Below are 20,796 nucleotides of genomic sequence, written 5' to 3' on the forward strand. Positions count from 1 at the left end.
AGCAAATTTGTTTGAACCACCAACAGACACGCCTGGGAGTCCCTCAGCTGAACGCCGAATCCCCAAGGGAGGGGCGTGTGGTCGGCGCAGGTCTGTGAGGTGTGGCCGGGCCTGGGGCCTGGGACCTGGTGCAGGTCGCACAGGCCCTGAGCCGGCTCCCAGCTGCCAGAGTGTGGAGGGCGCCCCCGCCCGGGCTGGACCACAAGGTGGAAGGATGCCCATTGCAGCCTGTTACAGGGCCGGCTTGCAGGAGCTGCTGGTCACCATGGAAACAAAGCTTTGCTCACTTCTTTCCTGTCCTCACACCCACCCACCTTCGCCCCTCTGCTTTCCCGCCTCTATTTTTATTCTTCGTTTTCCATATCGCCGCCCCGATTTCCTCATCTGTTTGATTCTTAATCTGCGATGTGCGGCTTTGTTCTTCCCTTCTAATTCTCACTGTGGGGAGGAGGTGGTGAGCACCTATATTTATTCAGACAGGCACAGGCCGCCCACGCCGGTAAACACGTTCTGAACGCGACAGCCCAGGGCTGTTTCCTCGCCGGAGCTGCCCACACAGCTGTTCGGACTGGGAAAGAGTGGACACGCGGACATGCGCGCCGGGCTCGGCCTCACCAGCCTGCTTGGAGTCCAGGATCTTCCTTAGATCATCCCGGGACCCACAGTTATTTTTTATTTTTTTAAAATATATTTTTATTGATGTCAGAGAGGAAGGGAGAGGAAGAGAGAGATAGAAACATCCACGATGAGAGAGAATCATGGATCAGCTGCCTCCTGCACGCGCCCCACTGGGGGTCACACCCGCAACCCGGGCCTGTGCCCCGCCCGGGAATGAACTGTGACCTCCCGGTTCCCAGGTTGCCGCTCAGCCGCTGGGCCCGGCTGCCCCCCACACCGGCCCTCCGCCCCGGCCCAGGTTCTAATAGTAAAAGAGGCAGCACTTGGTTGGCAGAGCCGCGCGTAACGCAGGCAGCCGGGGTCTGGCGGCTCCGGTCTCAACTCGGAGCTGTCGCCACGCGTGGCTCAACCCCCCACAGCGCGCCGTGCAGCTCACGGTGCCCGGTTCCTCCAGGGCCGCCTCTGCCCAACTCCTCGCTCCTTCATCAGACCCAGGCCGGAGCCTGCAGCCCCGGGGAGGAACTGCCGATGCAGAGCGGTCACCGGGGAGCTGGGGACCCCCTCCCTCACTGGGCTGCCTCCCGGAGGAGCTGGTGCGTGGCTGTGGGGGTGACTGCCGGGGTGTGGCTTTTTGGGGGTGGCCACAGAGGGCATGGTTGTGGGGGCGTGGCTTAGGGCGTGGCCGCGGGTGTGATCGGGGTGTGGCTGCGGAGGGCGTGGCTTAGGGCGTGGCCGCAGAGGCATGGTTGTGGGGGCGTGGCTGCAGGTGTGATTGGGGCGTGGCTTAGGGGCATGGTTGCGCGTGGCTGTGGATGTGATGGGGCGAGGCTGCGGAGGAGAGACCCTGACCTCTTTGGCAGGCCCTGTGGACCCTGGAAGCTTCTGTTTGACTCCAGAGAGACACAATAACTCGATGAGGGCTTTTAACCCTCTGAGTGCCAACCAATATCCTAGGAAATGTGCTAAAATTGCCAGGGCATTTTTGCGGATTTTACAGCAGTTTAGGAAAAAAATTATGAATCGCAAGTAAATGAAGTTACATATTCAAAAACTTGAGGAAACTTTTACTACATTGACATATTAGCAACATCACCATCACTAATAAAAGCAGAATTAGAACTGGACGCCATTTCGAAGCTTTGATAGCGCTCCTGGCACTCTAGGCCTGGGTGGGCAGCAGGGCCCCTCCTGGAGGCACCTTTATGTCCAGGTGGAGAGCGCGAGGCCCCCACAGCTGAGAAGGACCCAGGAACCGGGAGGTCACGGTGCGATGCCTGGTCGGGGCGCAGGCCCGGGTGGCAGCTGGACCCCAGTGTGGGGCGTGCAGGAGGCAGCCGGTCCATGTTGCTCTCTCATCACTGATGTTTCTCTCTCTCCTTCTCCCTCCCTTCCTCTCTGAAGTCAATAAAAATATATATTTTTTATAAAAGCTTGAAGCCATCACCACAGAGGCTGAGTCTCGGTGGGGGAGACGGTGGCGGGGAGCCTCACGCCTCCTGGGTGGCAGGTCCCTGCACAGGGAGGCCCCATGCCCCTCCCCTGTCACAGAGCCGGTGGGGACACAGCGGGTGCCGCTCTCACCCCAACAGGCCGCCCGGGGAGCTTTGACTTCAGACATAGACGACCCGGGTGGGGCCCCAGAGACGCGGCCGAGCACCCCGAAAGCAAACTGCTCTGGAGGCTTCCGCCAGCCCCGCCATTCCTCCTCGGGGGACACAGCAGCCCTGGACAGAGGCTGAGAAGCGGGGGTGTCCTCTCGCTGGGTGCTCCCTCAGCCCCACCTCCACCCCGCCCGGCCCCTCCCTCCCTCCCCCTCCCTGCCTTCTCTCACTCCCCTCCCTTCTTTCTTCCTTTGCACAGGAGCCTCTCAGCTTGGCGTTCCTCGTGCTGGGCTTGCGGGGCAGACACTCACGCATCCTGAAGGGACCTGCAGGCGGCCGGGCAGCCACGGGCAGCGGTGACTGCAAACCGGTGGCCCAGCCCATGGCAGGAGCCAGGGCTGTGACAGCAGGGGAGGCGGCGGGAGAGCGGGCAGCCGCCTTCCAGGTGTCTCCTGCTCCCTGGGGGCTGCCCTGGCCCTCAGTCGTCCAGCCCCTGCCCCTCTCTCCGTCTAGAACAGGCCAGGAATGGCTTGCGTCCCAGATGAGAGGTTTCCTGCTGAGATTCCTTATCTCTGGAAGGTCCCCAGGCCTGCGGAGCCAAGTTGGGGAGCATTCAGGGCCCGCGGGGCAGAACGCAGCAGATTGTGTGCGCTTGGCATTCTAGGGCAGGGGCTGGCAGCAGGATTTGTATAAAGCATTGCGGCTTCTGGGTTTAATTTAAACTGTATTCCGACATTGTGCACATGTGCCCAGAGGCTCTGAGGCTGCGAGGGAGGCTGGCATGGTTTAAGCAGGGCTGTGTGGGAGCAGAGACCTGACCTGGCAGACCCCCGGGGGCCTGGAGCTGCTGTAGGCGGGAGAAGGAGTCCTGAGCCCTGACATCTGGGGGGGGGGGGAGGGGGAGGTGGGGAGGGGGGGGAGGTGTCCAGGTGTGAACCATCTCTTCCTTCTGAGCTAGGGAGGCATTGCTGTCCCATTTTATGGATGAGGAAACTGAGGCTCAACAGGGTCCCATGACGAGGTTAACACACGTTCTGCCCACGTGCCCCTTTCACGTTCCCGGTATGAAATACGCAGAAGGCCTTGGCGTTGAAGCACATGGAGGTAACCAGCAGGGGGCGCTCCCTGGAGTTGGTGAGGGTGTTCCTGTCCGTGGGATGTGGGTGAGCAGGAGTGAGGGGCCACGTGCAGGGGAGACTGTATTTCCGTGCCCGGACACCATGGTGGAGAGCGTGGGGAGGTGAGGCTGGGCGCGCGCAGACCCCGAGGTTGGATATGGTCCTCCAGGGGGTGATGGGGACAGGGAAGCCAGTTTCCGGGCAGGTGGGTGGAGTGGGGTGCGGGGCGGGGGTGGAAGGAGGGAGGCGCTGAAATGAGGGGAGTCGCTGGCAGGAGGGGCTGTGGCTGTGCCATCGGCTGTTCAGACACGGGAGGTCGCCGAAGGCGGAGACGCAGTGAACCATTCTATCCGTTTCAAATAGTGTGGTTCTTCGGTTTAGGATCGAGAGGACATTAGCCGCTAAGAGCTCTTCCTCTTTTCTAGGTCCCGGCAAAAAGCTTGTGTCCGACAGGACTTTTGCTGTTTTTGTGTTCGGTAAGTTCCTGTAAACCATCAGGAACTTCTCCACGGAGGCCTGCTGCCTCCCACGGCCACTCGCTCGTGCCACGGCCTGTCCCGGCCTCTGGGGTCCGCGGGGGCCCCTGAGGGGTACGGTCCTACCTGGGGCCTGTCCTGCGTGGGGCCTGGGGGTCTGATTTCTGAACAGTTTTCACAGCAGCATCTTCTCGTTCACAATCGGAATATCTGGAGCCCAGGCCACTTCTCAGGTCAACCTGAAGGTGACGTCACGGCCCGGAGGCGACAGTGAGGAGAGAGCTGAGTGGCCGGGGGAGGGGGGGCCTCGGGCCAGGAGCTAGGAACGAGGCTTGCCTGCGGAGCACAGGGGCAGAGCCCACCTGCTAAGATCACCCGCGAGGGGCCGGTTGTGCGGTCCCGCGATGGAGGGCCCTACAGACCTTAAACCACCACCTCGCAGAGGGTGACGCGCGGAAAAACCCTCCGGCTTCGTAGTTACCATCGTAGTTGCCATAACAACTTCCTATCTCTTTCCATGAGCATCCGTCTCCAGGCTGTATTTTTAGCAACGACTGTGTCAGAGCGTGTACTTTTTTTAAATATAGCAGCTAATTTTTCAAATGACCAATCTTAAAAAATAGAACAATCCCACCTTCATTCTCTCTGGGTGTAACAGTCTCAGGGGTGATGAGGGAGATGAGCAGGTGGGGACGTTCGCTATGAAAAATGCTGTGAAAGGATTGGTCCTAACGTCTGTTCCGACAGAATGTCCTCTGGATCCGCGTCAGGCAACGTCACATGGCTGTTCCCTGGGGGGCTCACAAGTACTGGAAGGCATTGGCGCGGGAAGGTGGGTGAGGTTATCTGACGAGCCCAGGTGCGGGCTGTGAAATAGAAATTAGCTTCGGGCACCCGGTGTCAGGAAGGAATGTGGTGGCTCACCTTCCCTACACAAACGCATGGCCCAGGAGGGCAAGCGTGGAGTGCCGTTCCGGACGCCACGGGAAGGCCCGGGAGCCAGGAGGGGTGCGGAGTGGCCGCCAACGTTTCCAGATTTGCCTCCGTGGCTACACCCAGCTGGGCCGTTTGCTTGCTTGCTTGATTGATTAAAATTTTTTTTATTTTATTGATTTTATAGGGAGAGGATGGGAGAGGGAGAAACATCAACATAGATCGGCTGCCTCCTGCACGCCCCACACTGGAAATCGAGCCCGCAACCCGGGCCTGTGCCCTGAGCGGGAATCGAACCCTGACCTCCTGATTCCTAGATTGACACTCGACCACTGAGTCACGCCAGCCGGGCAAGAAATGAGTTTTTAATGCCCGACTTCCCGCCTGAAGGGCCCACACATCGCGGTCCGAGGGCAGAGGCACCTTCTCAAAGGCGTGAGCGCTCCCCTGCCCTGCCGGGGTGGGGGTGTGGCCTGTGACCACCAGGCAGCCGGGGACACTCCAGGTTCTCACCTTCAGCCCCTCAGAGTCACCTCAGTGGGGAGAGGGCCCCCCCAGGGTCGCTAGGCCCCGGCCCCAGGGACACTGTGCTCCTCTGACCCCTGGTGACCTGGGGCCTCAGGAATTCCATCCCAGCTCCTGACCCAGGATAAGGGTCCAGGGGGCGGAGGTCTGTCTGCCCAGCGCCTCTTTGCTGAGGGGCCTGGTGAGGCCTCTGAGAAGGCGGGTCTCCAACCTGTAACACGAAGCCTCCGTTCCTCCAGTCCTGAGCCGGGGTGACGCCGGCCCCAGCAGGGCACTTCCCTGGCGGGGGTCCGGGTGCCTGGAAGGGGGCGGGGGGGGGGTTTGGAGACAGTTACTGGGAGGGCGATCCTCCCTCACCTGCCTCCCAGGGCCAGCCCAGCGAGGTTGGAGGGGGGAAGGGAGGGAGGAGGGAAGGGCGGGGCCGGCCCCCTGCGCTTGCCGCCCCGCCTGGCGGGTCCTTGCCCGCCCCTTGCCCGGCCCAGCCCAGCCCAGCCCGGCCCAGCGGGCCGGTCACACGCGCCACCGGCCGGCAGCTTCCCAGCCCCGGTGCGCCCTCTGCAGTGCCTGCGCCCCTGCCCCGCGCCCCTGCCCCGCGCGCCTCCCACGCACGCCCTGCGCTCCCGGCCACCGAGCGCCCCCAGGTCGCGGGGCGCAGTGGGCATGGCCCGCTGGGGGCCCACCGCGCTGGCGCTGGCCCTCGCGCTGCTGGAGGTGGCCCTGCCGGGGGCTGGGGCCCAGGGCGCGGCCCTCGAGGACCCCAGCTACGATGTGCAGGACACCTGGAGCCAGGAGCCCTACTACGCGCGCGGGGAGCCCGAGCCCGAGCCCTTCTCCCCGCGGCTGCCCGTGGGGACCCTGGAGGAGGGGCAGGAGCCGCACCCACCCGCGCCCAGGCCGCCCAAGAAGGCGACCAAGTCCAGGAAGGCGCCCAAGAGGGAGAAGCTGGGTCCTGAGACGCCTCCACCGGGTAAGGAATGCGCTGCGCTGCACAGGGCGGCCGCGGGGGCGCCCATGGCCCTGCCTCCCGGCGGAGGGGCCGCTGCGTCTGCAGGAAGGATGGCTCGCTTCCCGGGTCTGCGCCTGGGAGGAGAGGGCCCTGGAGGGCCTCCTCGCTGCCCCCCAGCCTCTGTGGAGCCTGCACTGCGCACCCCGAGGCCCCTCGCAGTTCCCGGGAGCTTAGACCTCACGGGCACCTGACTGGGCCAGGCAGGGCAGTTGGGCAGCTGCCCAGGGAGTGGGGTACCCCTTGCGCCAAATGTGAAGTGTCCTGCGGGACACTCTCCTCCTCCGCCTCCTCTCAGCCTTCCCCCAGGGCACTTTCTTGAGGGTGAGTGTCCGATTTGGGGGTGTGAATGGCTGGTGGGTTTGGGCTCCATGACCTCTGGGGCAGCCCATGGCCCCTCTCAGCTGCCTCCCCACCTCCTGTTCTGGGGGTCCCGGAGCTGAGGATGGCAGAGGCCCTGCTGAGAGCGGGGACAGCCGGTCCTGGTGCCTTCCCTGCACCCCTCCTTCCACCCTCTGGTACCCCCACTCTCCAGCCCCGTCTGGGGCAATGACATCCATCCCTGTCTCTCACTCCTCGCGTGGGGGCTCTCTCAGTGGCTCCCAGGGTCTCGGGGCCAGTGGCACCGGGCTCTGTCCTGTGTTTCCAGGCTGGGAGCGAGCGTCCAGGCCACATTCGCAGCTGGCAATGGCCCTCCCCAGTCCGGGGATGGGCAGGTGGCCCTCACAGCCCTGCTCAGAGGGGAGGAATCCCGGGTTCGGTTAGACGGTTCAGGAAGGTCTGCGGTGAGTCTGCGGCGGGGGAGGGGGCGGGGGGATGGAGACTCAGCTCCTGCCCCGTGGACCCGTGTCCACAGCCCCTGTGCACATGCTCGGGGCAGGGCTGCCCGTGAACTTCAGTTCCAGGCAACTCTGTGAGTCAGCAGGCAGCTCTGGGGTTGTGTCGCCCTGGACAGAGCCTCCCAGAATTCGCAGTACTCTCTGCAGAGTGATAGGCACTGAGCTGTGGACAGGTGGGTGGGACGGGAGAGGGAAGAGACTCTCATATCGGCAGGACACCTCCTGGGGCCCCTCGGAGCCGCAGGCGCAGGCGTCTCAGCGAGCCCTCCCGTGGCCCCGCGTGGGCGGCCATGTGCCTCTACAGGCGGGGACGCCGGGCTCCGACAGGTCACCCGTTTGCGGTCAGTTGCTTGGAGATTTGTGTTTTCCAGCACAAGGCCTCTTTCTGTTCTCTCATCTGCATCCAATTTGCATGTGTTTATTTTACTTCAGGGGAAGACACGCATGCTGCCTGGTGCTTACTGGGGGTGGGGTGTGGGGGTGTGGAAGGCACCCCAGACGGAGAGTCCGAGGACGGCACGGGACACCCCGGTCTGGGCTGGGCCTCAGCTCCCTGTTCTCCCAGCCTCCTCATCCGCAAGAAGCAAGATGGGCCCCCACCTCACTGTACTCTGCTGATTGTTCTAGAAGCGTCTCCACACACCTCCCAGCGTGTGCTCGCCTTCCTTTGTTCTGTGCTCAGCACGGGGTGCAGGTGTGCTCAGGGGCTGACCCCCAAACTGGAAGCAGGTCCTTGAAAACCCAGACTTGGCTCCAACTCTCAGCTCGGGCCTTCCTGGGGCGCTCCTCCGGCTGCCATGTTTCTGATGGGCTGTGGGGGGCTGTGTAGAGCACCCCCAACTATGACAAGCGAAGTGTGACATTTATCACCGACTTTGAACTCCTATCCTGTTGGGGGGTGCCTTTGGCCAGTACAGTCCTTCACCCTGGACCCCAAGTCGGGGAGACTGGGTTAAGAATGACCTTGAGCCTGGCCCGTCTGGCTCAGTGGTTGAGCATCGACCCATGAACCAGGAGGTCATGGTTTGATTTCCAGCCAGGGCACAGGCCCAGGTTGCGGGCTCCATCCCTAGTAGGGGGCGTGCGGGAGGCAGCCCATCCATGGTTCTCTGTCCTCGTGGATGTTTCTGTCTCTCCTTCTCCCTTCCTCTCTGTTGAATCAGTAAAAGCATGTGAAGAAAAGAACGGCCTTGACCAGGGGAGTCAGTGACAGTTCTGTGCTGTTAGTTGACGGAAATCACTGTTTCCCACGTGAGGTGGTGGCCGGAGGTCTGTGCTGCTCCTGATGGAACAGAAGCGCTCACGTCTGCATCGTGTCATTAGCAGGCACTTACTTACGGAGGGAGAAGCGACACGGGGACCGGCTGGGGTGTCAGGTGAACTTCAGGACGCGGCTTCGCGGGTGGGATGCACAGGCTCTGTATCAGCTGCTATCTAGGCTCTGAGGCGGCGCGAGAGGCCAGACCCCCTGAGGAAGAGGGCGAGGGCCGCTGTGACTGACGGAGACGCCGACCGAGTGCTCTGTCTTACAGATGATTGAAGGCCCTCATCTTGCGTGAGGGTGGGCTCGAGGGAAGGAGGCAGGCAACTGTTCTGAGCGGCAGGGAGTTCTGTCTTCGCGTCACAGAAAGGCTGGCTCGGGAGCCGGGCCCGGGGGTGTGACTGTGTGTGAGACCGGGGCTGCTCTCTCACCCCCGCAGACAGGTGCAGTGGGTCACGTGCCGTCGTCCTGGCCGGCGTGGACAGCCGAACCCGTAGGTGAACTGGGAACGTTGCAGTTTTGCATGAGTGGCTGATCGCCAGAGAGGCAGAGCTCTGCTGGACTGAGTAGCCCCAAATCTTTAAAAATTGTTAAGTTTTTATCTATGACAATAAAAGTGTAATATGCTAATTAAACCGGGTGTCCTTCCGGACATCCTTCCGGATGACCTTCCAGATAAGGCCGGGGCTGTGAGGAAAGCCTGGGTCCCAGGTGCCAGAGGGAAGCCAGTGCTGGCAGCCAGGGAGAGGAAGGCCTACTCTTGCACGAATTTTGTGCACCGGGCCTCTAGTTTTGAAATAATTACAGACTCACTGGAAATTGCAAAAACAAGTGCAGTGAGGTCCTGTGTCCCCGTCACCCAGCCTCCCCCAATGACAATGCCTTTGAGGACTACAGTGGGGGGATTCCTCACCTTGGCAGGATCGCCATTTCGGGCCGCGCACATGTGTGTGTGTGTGTGTGTGTGTGTGTGTGTGTGAGTGTGAGTGTGTGTATGTGTGAGTGTGAGTGTGAGTGTGTGTGTGTGGGTATGAATGTGTGAGTGAGTGTGAGTGTGTATGAGAGTGTGTGTGTGTGAGTGTGAGTGTATGCGTGTGTGTGAGTGTATGATTGTGTGTGAGTATGTATGTGAGTGTGTGTGGTGTGTGTGAGTGCGAATGTGTGTGCATGTGTGTGTGTGAGTGTGTGTTGTGTGTGTGTGAATGTGAGTGTGAGTGTATGAGTGTGTGTGAGTGTGTGTATGTGAATGTGTGTGTGAGTGTGTGTGTGAGTGTATGAGTGTGTGTGAGTGTATGTATGTGAATGTGTGTGTGAGTGTGTGTGTGGGGGTGTGTGAGTGTGTATGTAAATGTGTGTGTGAGCGTGTGTGTGTGTGTGTGTGTGTGTGTGTGTGTGTGGTGTGTGTTTGGGGGGCTGTCCTGTGCATGTAGGATGTCGAGCAGCATGCCTGTCCTTGACCTGCTAGATGCCAGTGGCACTTTCTTCCCCACGTCGTAACAGTGTCTCCAGACATCAACAAATGTCCCTGTGGGCTGAGTCACTGCTATATGCACCATCGAAACCAGGGAATTGACATGGGGTCAATGCTATTGACTGGATTACACACCTCGTATTTCACCAGTTTGTAGGTACGCTCGTATGTGTGTGTGTGCATGCACACACACATGTGTGAGTGAGTGTAGTTCTCTGCAATTGTCCTGCGCATGCAGGTGTGTTGAACCACCACCTTCAGGACCCAGGTCTGTGGGCCCTTTTCTGAGGTGCAGGGACTCAGTGTCATGGAGTCCCTGAGTCCTCCTTGCAAACGTGTGTGTGAGTGTATGAGTGTGTGTGTGAGTGTATGAGTGTGTGTGTGTGTGTGTGTGCGTGTGTGTGAGAGTGTGAATGTGTGCATGTGTGCGAGTGTGTGAGTGTGTGGTGTGTGTGTGAGTGTGTATGTGTGAGTGTGTGTGTGAATGTGAACCTGCATCCAGACCTGTAGGGTTGGTGGTGTGTGCAGTGAGTCTGGTTCTGTGGTTGACCCGGGTTCTGCTCAGAGCCTCTCCTTCCAAGCGCTGCCCACCTCCCGATGGACAGCCCTGACTGCCAGGACCTGGTCCTCATCGGGACCCGCCTCCTCGCCTCCCTCCAGTCCGCGCAGCAGCTGCTTCGAGCAGAACCCAGCAGCTTCAGGTGCCTGCGGCTAGGGGGGGTCCAGGCTCCCCATTAGCCCAGGCACAGGGCAGGTCAGGGTCACATGGGGGCCCCCAGTGGGGGGGAGCGTGTACTTTGCATGTCACGTCCAAGTTGGTGACCTTGGTTTGCGGCCCGACTATTTATTTATTTATTATTATTTTTTGTTCATCCTCACCTGAAGATAGTTCTCCATTGATTTTTAGGGTGAGTGGGAGGGAGAGGGAGAGACAGAGAGAAGCAGCGATGTGAGAGAGACACATCGATTGGTTGCCTCCTGCACGACCAGGGCCGGGGAACCTGCAACCAAGGTATGAGCCCTTGTCCGGGATTGAACCCGGGACCCTTCAGTCCGCAGGCTGACACTCCCTACACTGAGCCACACCAGCCAGGGCAAGAGATCTTATATCATGGCATTATGTGTTCACTTGAAGAGTTAAACCAAAGTGGTTTGACCTGATAAACTCCCTACAAAATTCTGAGGGAAAGGATATTTTACTTAAAAAAAAAAAAAGTTATTTCACACACATCAGCAAATAGCTTTCAAGACAGCACCTCTCTTTCCAGAATGTTCTCCAAAGTCAACGATGCCTGCTGGCAGCCCCCTGCCTGGCCGTGGCTCGGAGACCAGGGCTGGTGCCGGGGAACGAAGGGGGCCCTCCGTTTGGGGAGCTGGATGGAGGCTGTGGTTCTGAGAAGCAGTCGCTGTGCTCCCCATGCGCCTGGCGCCTGCACACGGCCAGGCCTCACGGTGGGCGCTGCCTCCGGTGCCCGCGGTGGCAGCCTGGGCTGGGAACCTGCGCTTCTGAGGCGAGGTCTCCGCCGGGTGTTCCCAGGGCCCGCGGAGCCTCGCCCGCAGGCTGGCAGTTTCTGGCAATGGCTCTGCCCTCTGAGACCTTCTCAGACCCTCTGGGGTCCGTGGATGGCCACCCCAAGGGCTGATGGCCCCCCTGGCTGGCATCCAGCCCACTACTCACGTGGGCACGGGGGCTGGTGGGAGAGCTCCGTTACCGTCCATGTTAACTTAAGACGCTCATGTCACAGATCTTGAGGGAACAGTCAGTCCTTGCAGGGCATGTGCAGGCATTGGGCAGATTTTGTTTAGGATCCAGAGAGAGCTGGGATCAAAATTTTGCTCCACCACCTCGGGCACGTGTGGCTTCTCCAAGCCTCGGCTGCTCCCGGTGGCTCTGGAATGGCGGTGAGCACGCTTGCCGAGGTGGGGGGGTCAGGCGGTCCCCAGCAGCCTCCCCGTCTTTGGAGGGGCTGTTCAGAGGCACATTCCCTTCAGTTCCCCAGAGTCCCCGGCCAGGCGGCGTCCCAGAGGCCGTGCTCAGCACACAGCCCGTGTTATTGGCATTTCCTCCTCCACATCTCTGCTCCTGCAGGTCATGCCATCACCTCCCAGAGACACACCAGCTCCGAGGCCTCGTCTCAGGCTGTTTCCAGGCCGAACCCAAACTGAGACAGGCAAGTGCCAACGGTGCCCGCACATTGCTGGGCACACCCCCACCCGCTGCTGTTGGGTGGCTGTTCTTTCCTTCAAGAGCTCCTTACTTGGTTGCCAGTTAGAAAGGTGGCGACAGCTGCAGAGAGGCCAGGGTGCCCTGGGTCCCTGATGGAGACCACGCCTTCTTCACAAAAGCTCGCCCGGAGGAGGGCAGAGGCTGATGGGGAAGACACAGAGGAGGAGGGTCAGGAGGGCTTTTGGTTGATTGATTGGTTGTTTGTTTGGTTGATTGGTTGGTTGATTCGTTGATTGTTTGGTTGGTTGATTGGTTGGTTGGTTGGTTGGTTGGTTGGTTGATTGGTTGATTAGTTGGTTGATTGGTTGATTGGTTAATTGATTGGTTGGTTGATTGGTTGATTGGTTGATTGGCTGGTTGGTTGATTGATTGGTTGGTTGGTTGGCTGATTGGTTAACTGGTTGGTTGGTTGGTTGATTAGCTGGTTGATTGGTTGATTAGTTGGTTGATTGGCTGGTTGGTTGATTTTGTTGTAGCCCTCGTGAAAGGCTTAGAAAATTGCAGTGGTATCTCCATCTCCACCCCAGACTATCCAGGTAACTGAGTAACAGAAGCAAGTACCTCCTTCAACCACTCAGCCTTCTTTCAGGATTCACCTGATCCCCAGGGAGTCCTAACACCCCCTGGAGCTCGCACCATCGTTTAGGATTTTCACAGTCACCCTCCCGGCTCTCGCGCGTGAGGTTCTCTGCAGACGTGCATGGGGGGCAGGGCTCTAGGAAGCTGTCATCATGTCTGTCTGATGCCCGAGGCGGCACCTCTGGGACGCGCCTGAGAGCCCCTTTGCCTGGGGAAGGCCTCCCTCCTGTGTGGGCTCCAGGAGCCGAGGGCCTGGGCTGAGCCCCTCGCCAGAGGGAGTGCGGACCCTGCTGGGCTGGAATTTCCTGGGAAATGCAAACAGGCAGCCAAGGATTTTTCAGTTCCTGGGTTTGCTACTGTAGCTCCTTGAAGAGCGAGGGAAAAAGCCTTTCTTATGAACCCAGAGTGTTCTATTCATCACCACAGACCGGAATAGACGCGGCCGGGCTGGCAGCTCCATTTGCTACTTTTAAGGAATTCAGCTTTGTCACGCAGCCCAGATGGGGATGTTGATTTAATCTGGCTCCTTCTCTTTCCACTTTGCTCTCCTCTTTCATCTGGACGGGCCATGTGTTGCCTTTCTTGCTGGGCAGGACCTGGAGTGGAGTCAGACCCCAGCTCTGCCCGGCTCTGGGGGTGCCCGGGGGTCTCCCCCTCTGAGCCGCAGTGTCCCCACCTGTGATGTTACTTTCATGGTCAGCCCCCGCCCTCAGGGGCACCTGCCCAGATGGGATGCTGCCATCTGTGCGAAAATGCCTCATGATTGTGAGTCACACTCCACATGCCAGGCTGTTGGTTTTCAGCCACTGGAATGGTGCTCTGTGATGGGAGGGGCTCCATCAGCATATTAATGATGAGCAGGCAGAAGCTGTCTTTTTTTAAAAAATAAATATATTTTATTGATTTTTTTATAGAGAGGAAGGAGAGGGATAGAGAGTAAGAAACATCGATGAGAGAGAAACATCGATCAGCTGCCTCCTGCACACCCCTTACTGGGGACATGCCCGCAACCAAGGTACATGCCCCTGACCGGAGTTGAATCTGGGACCCTTCAGTCCACAGTCTGACGCTCTATCCACTGAGCCAAACAGGTTAGGGCCGGAAGCTGTCTTTTAAAATATATTTTTATTGATGTCAGAGAGGAAGGGAGATGGGGGGAGAGAGAGAGAGGATCATGGATCGGCTGCCTCCTGCCCCACATTGGGGATGGAGCCCACAACCCAGGCATGTGTCCTGACCGGGAATCTAACCGTGACCTCCTGGTTCATAGGTCGACGCTCCACCCCTGAGCCCCCGGAAGGTGTCTTGCTCAGTGGTGACCCAGGCAGGCTCTGCCCGGAGCCCTGGGTGCGGGTTACGCATTGCTGTTTCCTCCCTGTAATTGCCATCCAGTGATGGGCGGGGGGTGGGGGGGTGTCCTGTGTGCCCTGTTTCCTGCCGAGGGGCGGGCCATGGAGAGGTGAAGGGGTCACTGAGGACTCAATTGCTCAGCGAGATGGCAGCGCCTGGAGCTTCGAGAGGGTGGCTGGGCCCTGCCTGTTGCCCCACAGGTGGGTCCTGGGCTCAGGCGCTCAGGGCGGTAGCACACGTGCCCACATCGGCACCTTCCTTGGATCCCCTGAGCTAAGCAGCACGTTTCGGTCCAGGATGGGGACCCGGCGTGTGGAAGGTGAGGCTGAGGCTGTGGCTGGGACTGAGCTCTGGACGCCCCCCCCCTCCCCCGCCCACAGCCCTGGAGGCCGCAGAAAGGAGGAGGGAACCCCACATTCTCCCCAGAACCCGCTGTCCCCTCCCCATGCCCAGCCCAGGCCTTGGAGGGCGAGGGAGGGAGCCGCCCTGCTGTGGGGAATTCGAGCTCAGGGCCCAGAAGGCTCATTCCAGCTCCATGTGATCAGATGGACACAGTGTCAGCCTCTGGGGCCCGGGAGGGTCAAGGTGGGGAGGGGGTGGGGCAGAGGTGGGGAGGGGGAGGGGGCAGAGGTGGGGAGGGGGCGGGGGCAGAGGTGGGGAGCGGGAGGGGACAGAGGTGGGGAGAGGGAGGGGGCAGAGGTGGGGAGAGGGAGGGGGCAGAGGTGGGGATGGGAGGGGACAGGTGGGGAGGGGGGCGGGGGCAGAGGTTGGGATGGGAGGGGACAGAGGTGGGGAGGGGGCGGGGGCAGAGGTGGGGAGCGGGAGGGGGCAGAGGTGGGGAGCGGGAGGGGGCAGAGGTGGGGACAGCTTCTCTGAAAAGAGGAGCCCTCGCACCCCGGAGACCCTCACACACGTGGAAGCAGACATTTCTCTCTCTTTCTTTTTAGGTAAAAATAGCAACAGAAGAGGTGTGAGAACCCAGAGCCCCGAAAAGGCTGCCAGCGACGAGCAGGGCGTCCCCGTGGCCCCCGGGGATGTCAGTGCGGGTAAGCGAGGCCAGTGCCACCCGCAGGTTCCGTGAGGGCCCCTGGTGTGGGGCTGCCTCCCAAGCCCCACGTGGGGAGGGGGCCTGCCCAGCCTCACAGGCCTCCACGCTCCTCGGAGGGGGCGGGCAGGGCCCCACAGCCAGGGTCCCGTCACTGCTGAGTGTCCGGGCTCCCGGCTCCCGGCCGGTGGCGGCGTCTCAGGGTCTCTGTGATGAGGGTTAGAGGGCCCTGAGAGAAGGCTGCGATCCCTGCTTTCCCAAGACCCCGAGGGAGCGCCCTCTGGGAGCCCGTGGCCTCTGAGCCGGGCAGGCAGCCACTACAAACACTGCCCCCCAGGAAGCTGCCCCCACACTGGCCCGTCCAAGGGAACCCGGTCAGCACGGTGAAGGGAAGGACGCCCGTCAGGGCTGCTGGCTTTAGGCTCAGGCTGAGGTGTGTGCACTGGTCCCGGCGGCCCTGGAGGCGGAAGCATCGCCGGTGGTGCCAGGTGGGGACCAGCGCACACACCCAACGCGAGCCCCACGGGAACAGCCTCAGACCGAGGCGTGGGCAGCCACGGAGAGGGGTGTCCGAGCAGGTCGCCCAGAGTGGAGACGGGCGTGATGTTGGCTGTTGATCGCCAGGATTTACCCAGAGACGCTGGGCGTGCCGGAGGGGGGTGCGGCGATGAGGGGAGTTCGGCGGGGGGGGCGGGGGGGGCTCAGAAACCCAGAAACTGGCCTCTGTCCAGTCTGTCCTGGTTGGTGACGAGCCTTGTCCTTCCAGGGTGCCCGCCCCTCGGCCTGGAAACCTTAAAAATCACCGACTTCCAGCTCCACGCGTCCACCGTGAAGCGCTACGGCCTGGGCGCGCACCGCGGGCGGCTCAACATCCAGGTACCGCCGGGGAGGGTCCCGATCCCCGCCGCTCCCTCCGGCCCTGGCCCGCCGGCTGGCTGAGCGGGGTCAGGCACCGGCACGACCTTTCACCTGCCCGCGGCCAGCCTGGCTGGTTTGGCTCAGCAGTTAGAGCGTCAGCCTGCGGACCCAAGGTCACAGGTTCGATTCCCGGCCAAGGGCACCCACCTCAGTTGCAGGTCCGTCCTGACCACTTGTCAGGGCACATGCAGGAGGCAACCAGTCGATGTGCCTCCCTCCCCTCATGGTCTCTCTCTCTCTCTCTCTCTCTCTCTCTCTCTCTCTCTCCCCCTCTCCCCTCGTTCCCCCCTTCCCCTCTCTCTAAAATACCCACGGAGACATATCCTGGGGACGGGGCTGTAAACGTAAGGTCACTGACCCGAACTCTCACAGGGGAGGCGTTGCTGGCCTCAGCTGAGAGTCGGCCCTGAGACCGATGGTGTCTTTTCTGGGGGCTGCTGAGTGCAGACAGGCCGCTCATCCCGGGTCCTCGCTGCCCTGCCCTCGCCGGGCACACGGGAGGCGGAGGCCGGAGGAGGGACGGGTGGCCCGCAGGGAGCTCCCGGCTGTGCTTGCTTCCCGGCCACCTCTGCCGCCTCTTTGTCCTTCAGCCCAGGGAGGCGCTGGGCGGAGAGCACAGGCCGCCAGGTCTGCAGACACGCGTCCCCCCCCCCCCCCCCCCCGCAGCGAGGATGGAGTTGGGTGAAGGGAAAGCTCTGGGTGCTGGTTGCCCTCACGGGGCCTCTTTTTCCCTCAGTGGCACGTCGCCTGCCCTGAGGCCTCGGACAGACCCTCGCCCTGCTCACAGGTGTGCGGAGGCAGCTGGGTAGCCGGGCGGGCGGCTGGCTGTCCCCGCCCTGGGCTCCCGCCCGTGGGTGCGTGGTGTTAGCCCCGAGTGGTGCTGCAGCCGTGGGAGGGGCCGCAGTGCCAGCCCCTGGGAAGTGATGCGGGCGGCTGGGCTCCTGCCTCCAGAATCAGACTCAGGAAGCCTGGGCTCCAGCGTCTTCCCACACGCCCGCCTGGAACGCGTTTAAAAATAACAGCTTGCCTCCCCTGTGCAGGCGGCAGGCGGCAGGCGTGCAGGCGTGCAGGCGTGTAGGTGTGCAGGCAGCAGGGGTGCAGGCATGTAGGCATGCAGGCGTGCAGGCATGCAGGCGGCAGGCGTGCAGGCATGTAGGTGTGTAGGCGGCAAGCATGCAGGCATGTAGGTGTGCAGTCGTGTAGGTGTGCAGGCGTGTAGGCAGCAGGCGTGTAGGCAGCAGGCGTGTAGGCGTGCAGGCGTGCGGGTGGGAGTGCCCATGGATGGGGCTTTGTGTGCAAGAAGCACTAAGGCGTCAGGATTGGAAACCGCATTGAAAGGCAGTCGGGCAGGGTGTGAGCGAGGTCTGCCCGCTGCCATATCTGCCCGGTGTCCCCTGCAGTGAGGTCAGAGCCTCAGAGATGCTGGGTGCCCGTGGCTGCAGACGTGCCCGCAGGAGGACGGGGAGTCGGTTACAGACGTTGACCCGAGGTTTATGCTGGTGTCAAAGTTCACGTGCGTGGGGACATCCTGCGCATCGGCCTGCCTGTCCCTCTGCCCCAGGCACCTGCCCGCTCGCCCAGACGTGGGGCCCACGTGGGTCCTGGCAGGAAGCGGGTGGGCAGCATCACTTTCTCAGACATCACCCACCCCCACCCCACCCCCACCTGCTCCTCGCGGGGTCCTTCGCACCCAGCGGCTTCTGCCCCGAGGCCGGCCTGTCCTCAGACCGTCCGGCTGCGGGGAGGGGGGGGCCAGGAGCGGGGGTGGTAGCCACCCTAGGTCTCCGGCCGCACAGAGCCCGCGGGGCTCCCCGAGTGCGCGGCCTGCGCAGGAGGCAGATGGATCACGGTGGGTGGTTCGTTTCCAAACCATGGGACGCCCTGCTCGCCCTGATAGAGAGGTTTTGCCTGCGTCTGGCGGCGGCGTGCGCGCGCCAAAAGGCTGGAATGTTGGATATTTGGGTTTTTATGGGAATCACAGGACCAAATATTTTAAGTCCTGGAAACTTGAAAATGAGCATTCCTGTAATGATTGTGCTGCTCTTATCCTCGAGGCGCCCGGCCTGCAGATTTGGCACAGGATCAGATAACAGTTTTTAAATGTAATTTCCTCCCCTAAAACTCCCCAGCGTCTCCGTGCTGGCCTCATGTTCTCGGTGTCGTTGCTGGAGTCTCCACGTGAGAGCTCACTTGGAGGGCGTCCTGTCCCGTTTCACGCAGCGGCTCCTCCTCCAGGCATGGCGGCTCCGCCCCCGAGGCGCCTCCCGGTCTCCTTACCCCTCGGTTCCTTTGCTGTGGGCCTGGCCGCCTGTGCTCTCAGCTGGGTGGGGGAGGGCCGGGCAGCTCACTGTTCAGCGGGCTGATACCCCCCGAGCCCTGTTACCTGTCACGTCACACCTGCCCGGCTCTGCGCACTGGGGCCTCTGTGGTTTGTGGTGTTTTCTTTTGTTTTCAGAGAAAAATTTAGGGCTTCAGTGGAGTGGGGCTGGTGACATGGGAATCTTTTTCTTTTTTTAAAAATACATACATTTTGAATCCATTCCCTCTGTCCAGTCCAGACTCACAGTCCCCGTCCAGGCACCTCACAATCTAGTTTCAGAGCTTTTTTTTTTTTTTTTAAATCTATATATATAAAAGGCTAATATGCTAAGTGTCCCTCCGACCATCCGACTGGTAGCTATGACACGCACTGACCACCAGGGGGCAGACACTCAATGCAGGAGCTGCCATGACACGCACTGGCCATTTATAAAGAAACGGCACCGTGGACCTGGCTCCAACAAAGCAACACTCAGCTTCCCCCGAGTGGGACACGGGTCCTGCCTCCACCTCAAAGCGACAGCCACCAAATGGCTGCCGAGACCCAGGGTACAAAATGCAGCCCACAACCCAGCCCAGCCCAGCCCGGAAACGGTCGCTGTGGGCGCCGGGTAATGATGTCACATAGCAACGCCCAGCTTCCTCTCCCTAGCAACGACCAGCCTCCTTGGAGTCTCTTCTGCCCAGGAACCCGACTTGCTTTATAGCCAGGTGCAGACATTTCACAGTTTAATCAAATGTCTGTGAAGCGTTTTCCCTGCCTCATCTCATTTGATCCTCACAGGAGTCCTGGAGTAGGTAGATAGCAGACTTGGTGGAATCTTAATTTCTTTTCATTAGCCGGAAAACGGAGATTTAAAAAGCTTAGAAACTTGACCCGACTGAAAAGGAGTAAGAAATGGTGGAACTTGAAAATGACTTCAGGTTTTCTTACTGTGCAGAATATAGTCAAACACGGCTGCAGTTAAATATTTACCCTTTGTTCTCCCTGCGTAATCTACAATAATCTGCTTCATGTTGATATTTACTGCTGTGCTGCTGACAATGACCTGAAAGAGAAGTTGGGGTGCTTCACTGGGCTGGAAAAGTTTAGCTACATCAGAAAGCAGGTCTAATTGAGCAAGTTTGTTCTATGTCTATAAAAGGCTAAGCTGACCCGCACATGCGTGATACATATAAAGCTCTCGCTGACGCCAGTCGCACGTGTGTGTTTCCATCTGTCATTGTTGATCGTGGATTTGGTTGACACTCCTATTATAGGGAAAGGGCGAAGAGCGGTATTAAAATATTTCTTCTAATTCCCTTTCTGTGCATGAATTCACGCACTGGGCCACTAGTTTTAAATACATTTTAATTGATTTCAGAGAGGGAGAGGGAGAGGAAGAGAGAGACAGAAGCATCCATGATGAGAGAGAATCACCTATGGGCTGCCTCCTGCACGCCCCCCACTGGGGAGGGAGCCCGCAACCCCGGCCTGTGCCCTGACCGGGAATCGAACCCTGACCTCCTGGTTCCTAGGTCGACAGTCAGCCCCTGAGCCACGCCGGCCGGGCTCCAGTTTTAATTTCCACAGAGACGCCCTGCCGGGCCAGGAGCCGCCACCTGGGACCTTTGTGAAGAGCACGTCTGCTTCTCTCAGGCAGGCGTCAGCGAGAACGACTTCTACGACGGGGCCTGGTGCGCGGGCAGGAACGACCTCCACCAGTGGATCGAGGTGGACGCCCGGCGGCTGACCCGCTTCACGGCCGTCATCACGCAGGGGCGGAACTCGCTGTGGCTGTGAGTGCGGCACTGTGCTGTGGGCCCCGCGCCGGGGCCTGAGGGTCCGCTGTGGACAGGGCAGGGACAGGGGGGCAGCTGGCGGTGGGTGGGCAGGTGACTGGCGGTGGGCAGGGAGGGCTCAGGCAGGGGGCATTAGAAGAGAAGGACCTTGGAGGGTGGGCAGGAGGCTGGGCGCTGTGGACTCCGGTCCATCTGTTAGAACGACTCCCCCCCCCCCCCCCACACAGGAATGGGGAGTAGGAGACATGGGGTGGTATCCCGGTCCGGTCCGTGCAGACGTGGGGTAGTGTCCCAGTCCGGTCTGTGCAGACGTGGGGTAGTATCCCAGTCCGGTCCACGCAGACGTGCGGTGGTATCCCAGTCCGGTCCGTGCAGACGTGGGGTGGTATCCCGGTCCGGTCCGTGCAGACGTGGGGTGGTATCCCGGTCCGGTCCATGCAGACGTGGGGTGGTATCCCGGTCCGGTCCACGCAGACGTGGGGTGGTATCCCGGTCCGGTCCGTGCAGACGTGGGGTGGTATCCCGGTCCAGTCCACGCAGACGTGGGGTGGTATCCCGGTCCGGTCTGTGCAGACGTGGGGTAGTATCCCAGTCCGGTCCGTGCAGACGTGGGGTAGTATCCCAGTCCGGTCCACGCAGACGTGGGGTGGTACCCCAGTCCGGTCCATGCACATGTGGGGTGGTATCCCGGTCCGGTCCACGCACACGTGGGGTAGTATCCCAGTCCGGTC

General features: G+C 60.7%; 1 protein-coding gene across 2 annotated transcripts in view; it reads left to right on the top strand.

The window, feature by feature from the left end:
* Nucleotides 1-5,753: 5,753 nt before the first annotated feature.
* CPXM2 (carboxypeptidase X, M14 family member 2) overlaps nucleotides 5,754-20,796 on the top strand; it is a 42,461-nt gene continuing 27,418 nt past the window's right edge. The window contains exons 1-4 of one of the 2 annotated variants that reach the window (XM_059661789.1): nucleotides 5,754-6,238; nucleotides 14,949-15,047; nucleotides 15,813-15,922; nucleotides 19,923-20,062. In XM_059661789.1, the coding sequence (XP_059517772.1) occupies nucleotides 5,932-6,238; nucleotides 14,949-15,047; nucleotides 15,813-15,922; nucleotides 19,923-20,062 (656 nt within the window). In that variant the 5' untranslated portion in view covers nucleotides 5,754-5,931. Of the gene's footprint in view, nucleotides 6,239-13,388; nucleotides 13,417-14,948; nucleotides 15,048-15,812; nucleotides 15,923-19,922; nucleotides 20,063-20,796 lie in introns of those variants that run through there. The other variant, XM_059661790.1, reaches the window with a different exon arrangement.

Source organism: Myotis daubentonii, chromosome 13, assembly GCF_963259705.1.
Source record: "Myotis daubentonii chromosome 13, mMyoDau2.1, whole genome shotgun sequence".
Taxonomy (NCBI): domain Eukaryota; kingdom Metazoa; phylum Chordata; class Mammalia; order Chiroptera; family Vespertilionidae; genus Myotis; species Myotis daubentonii.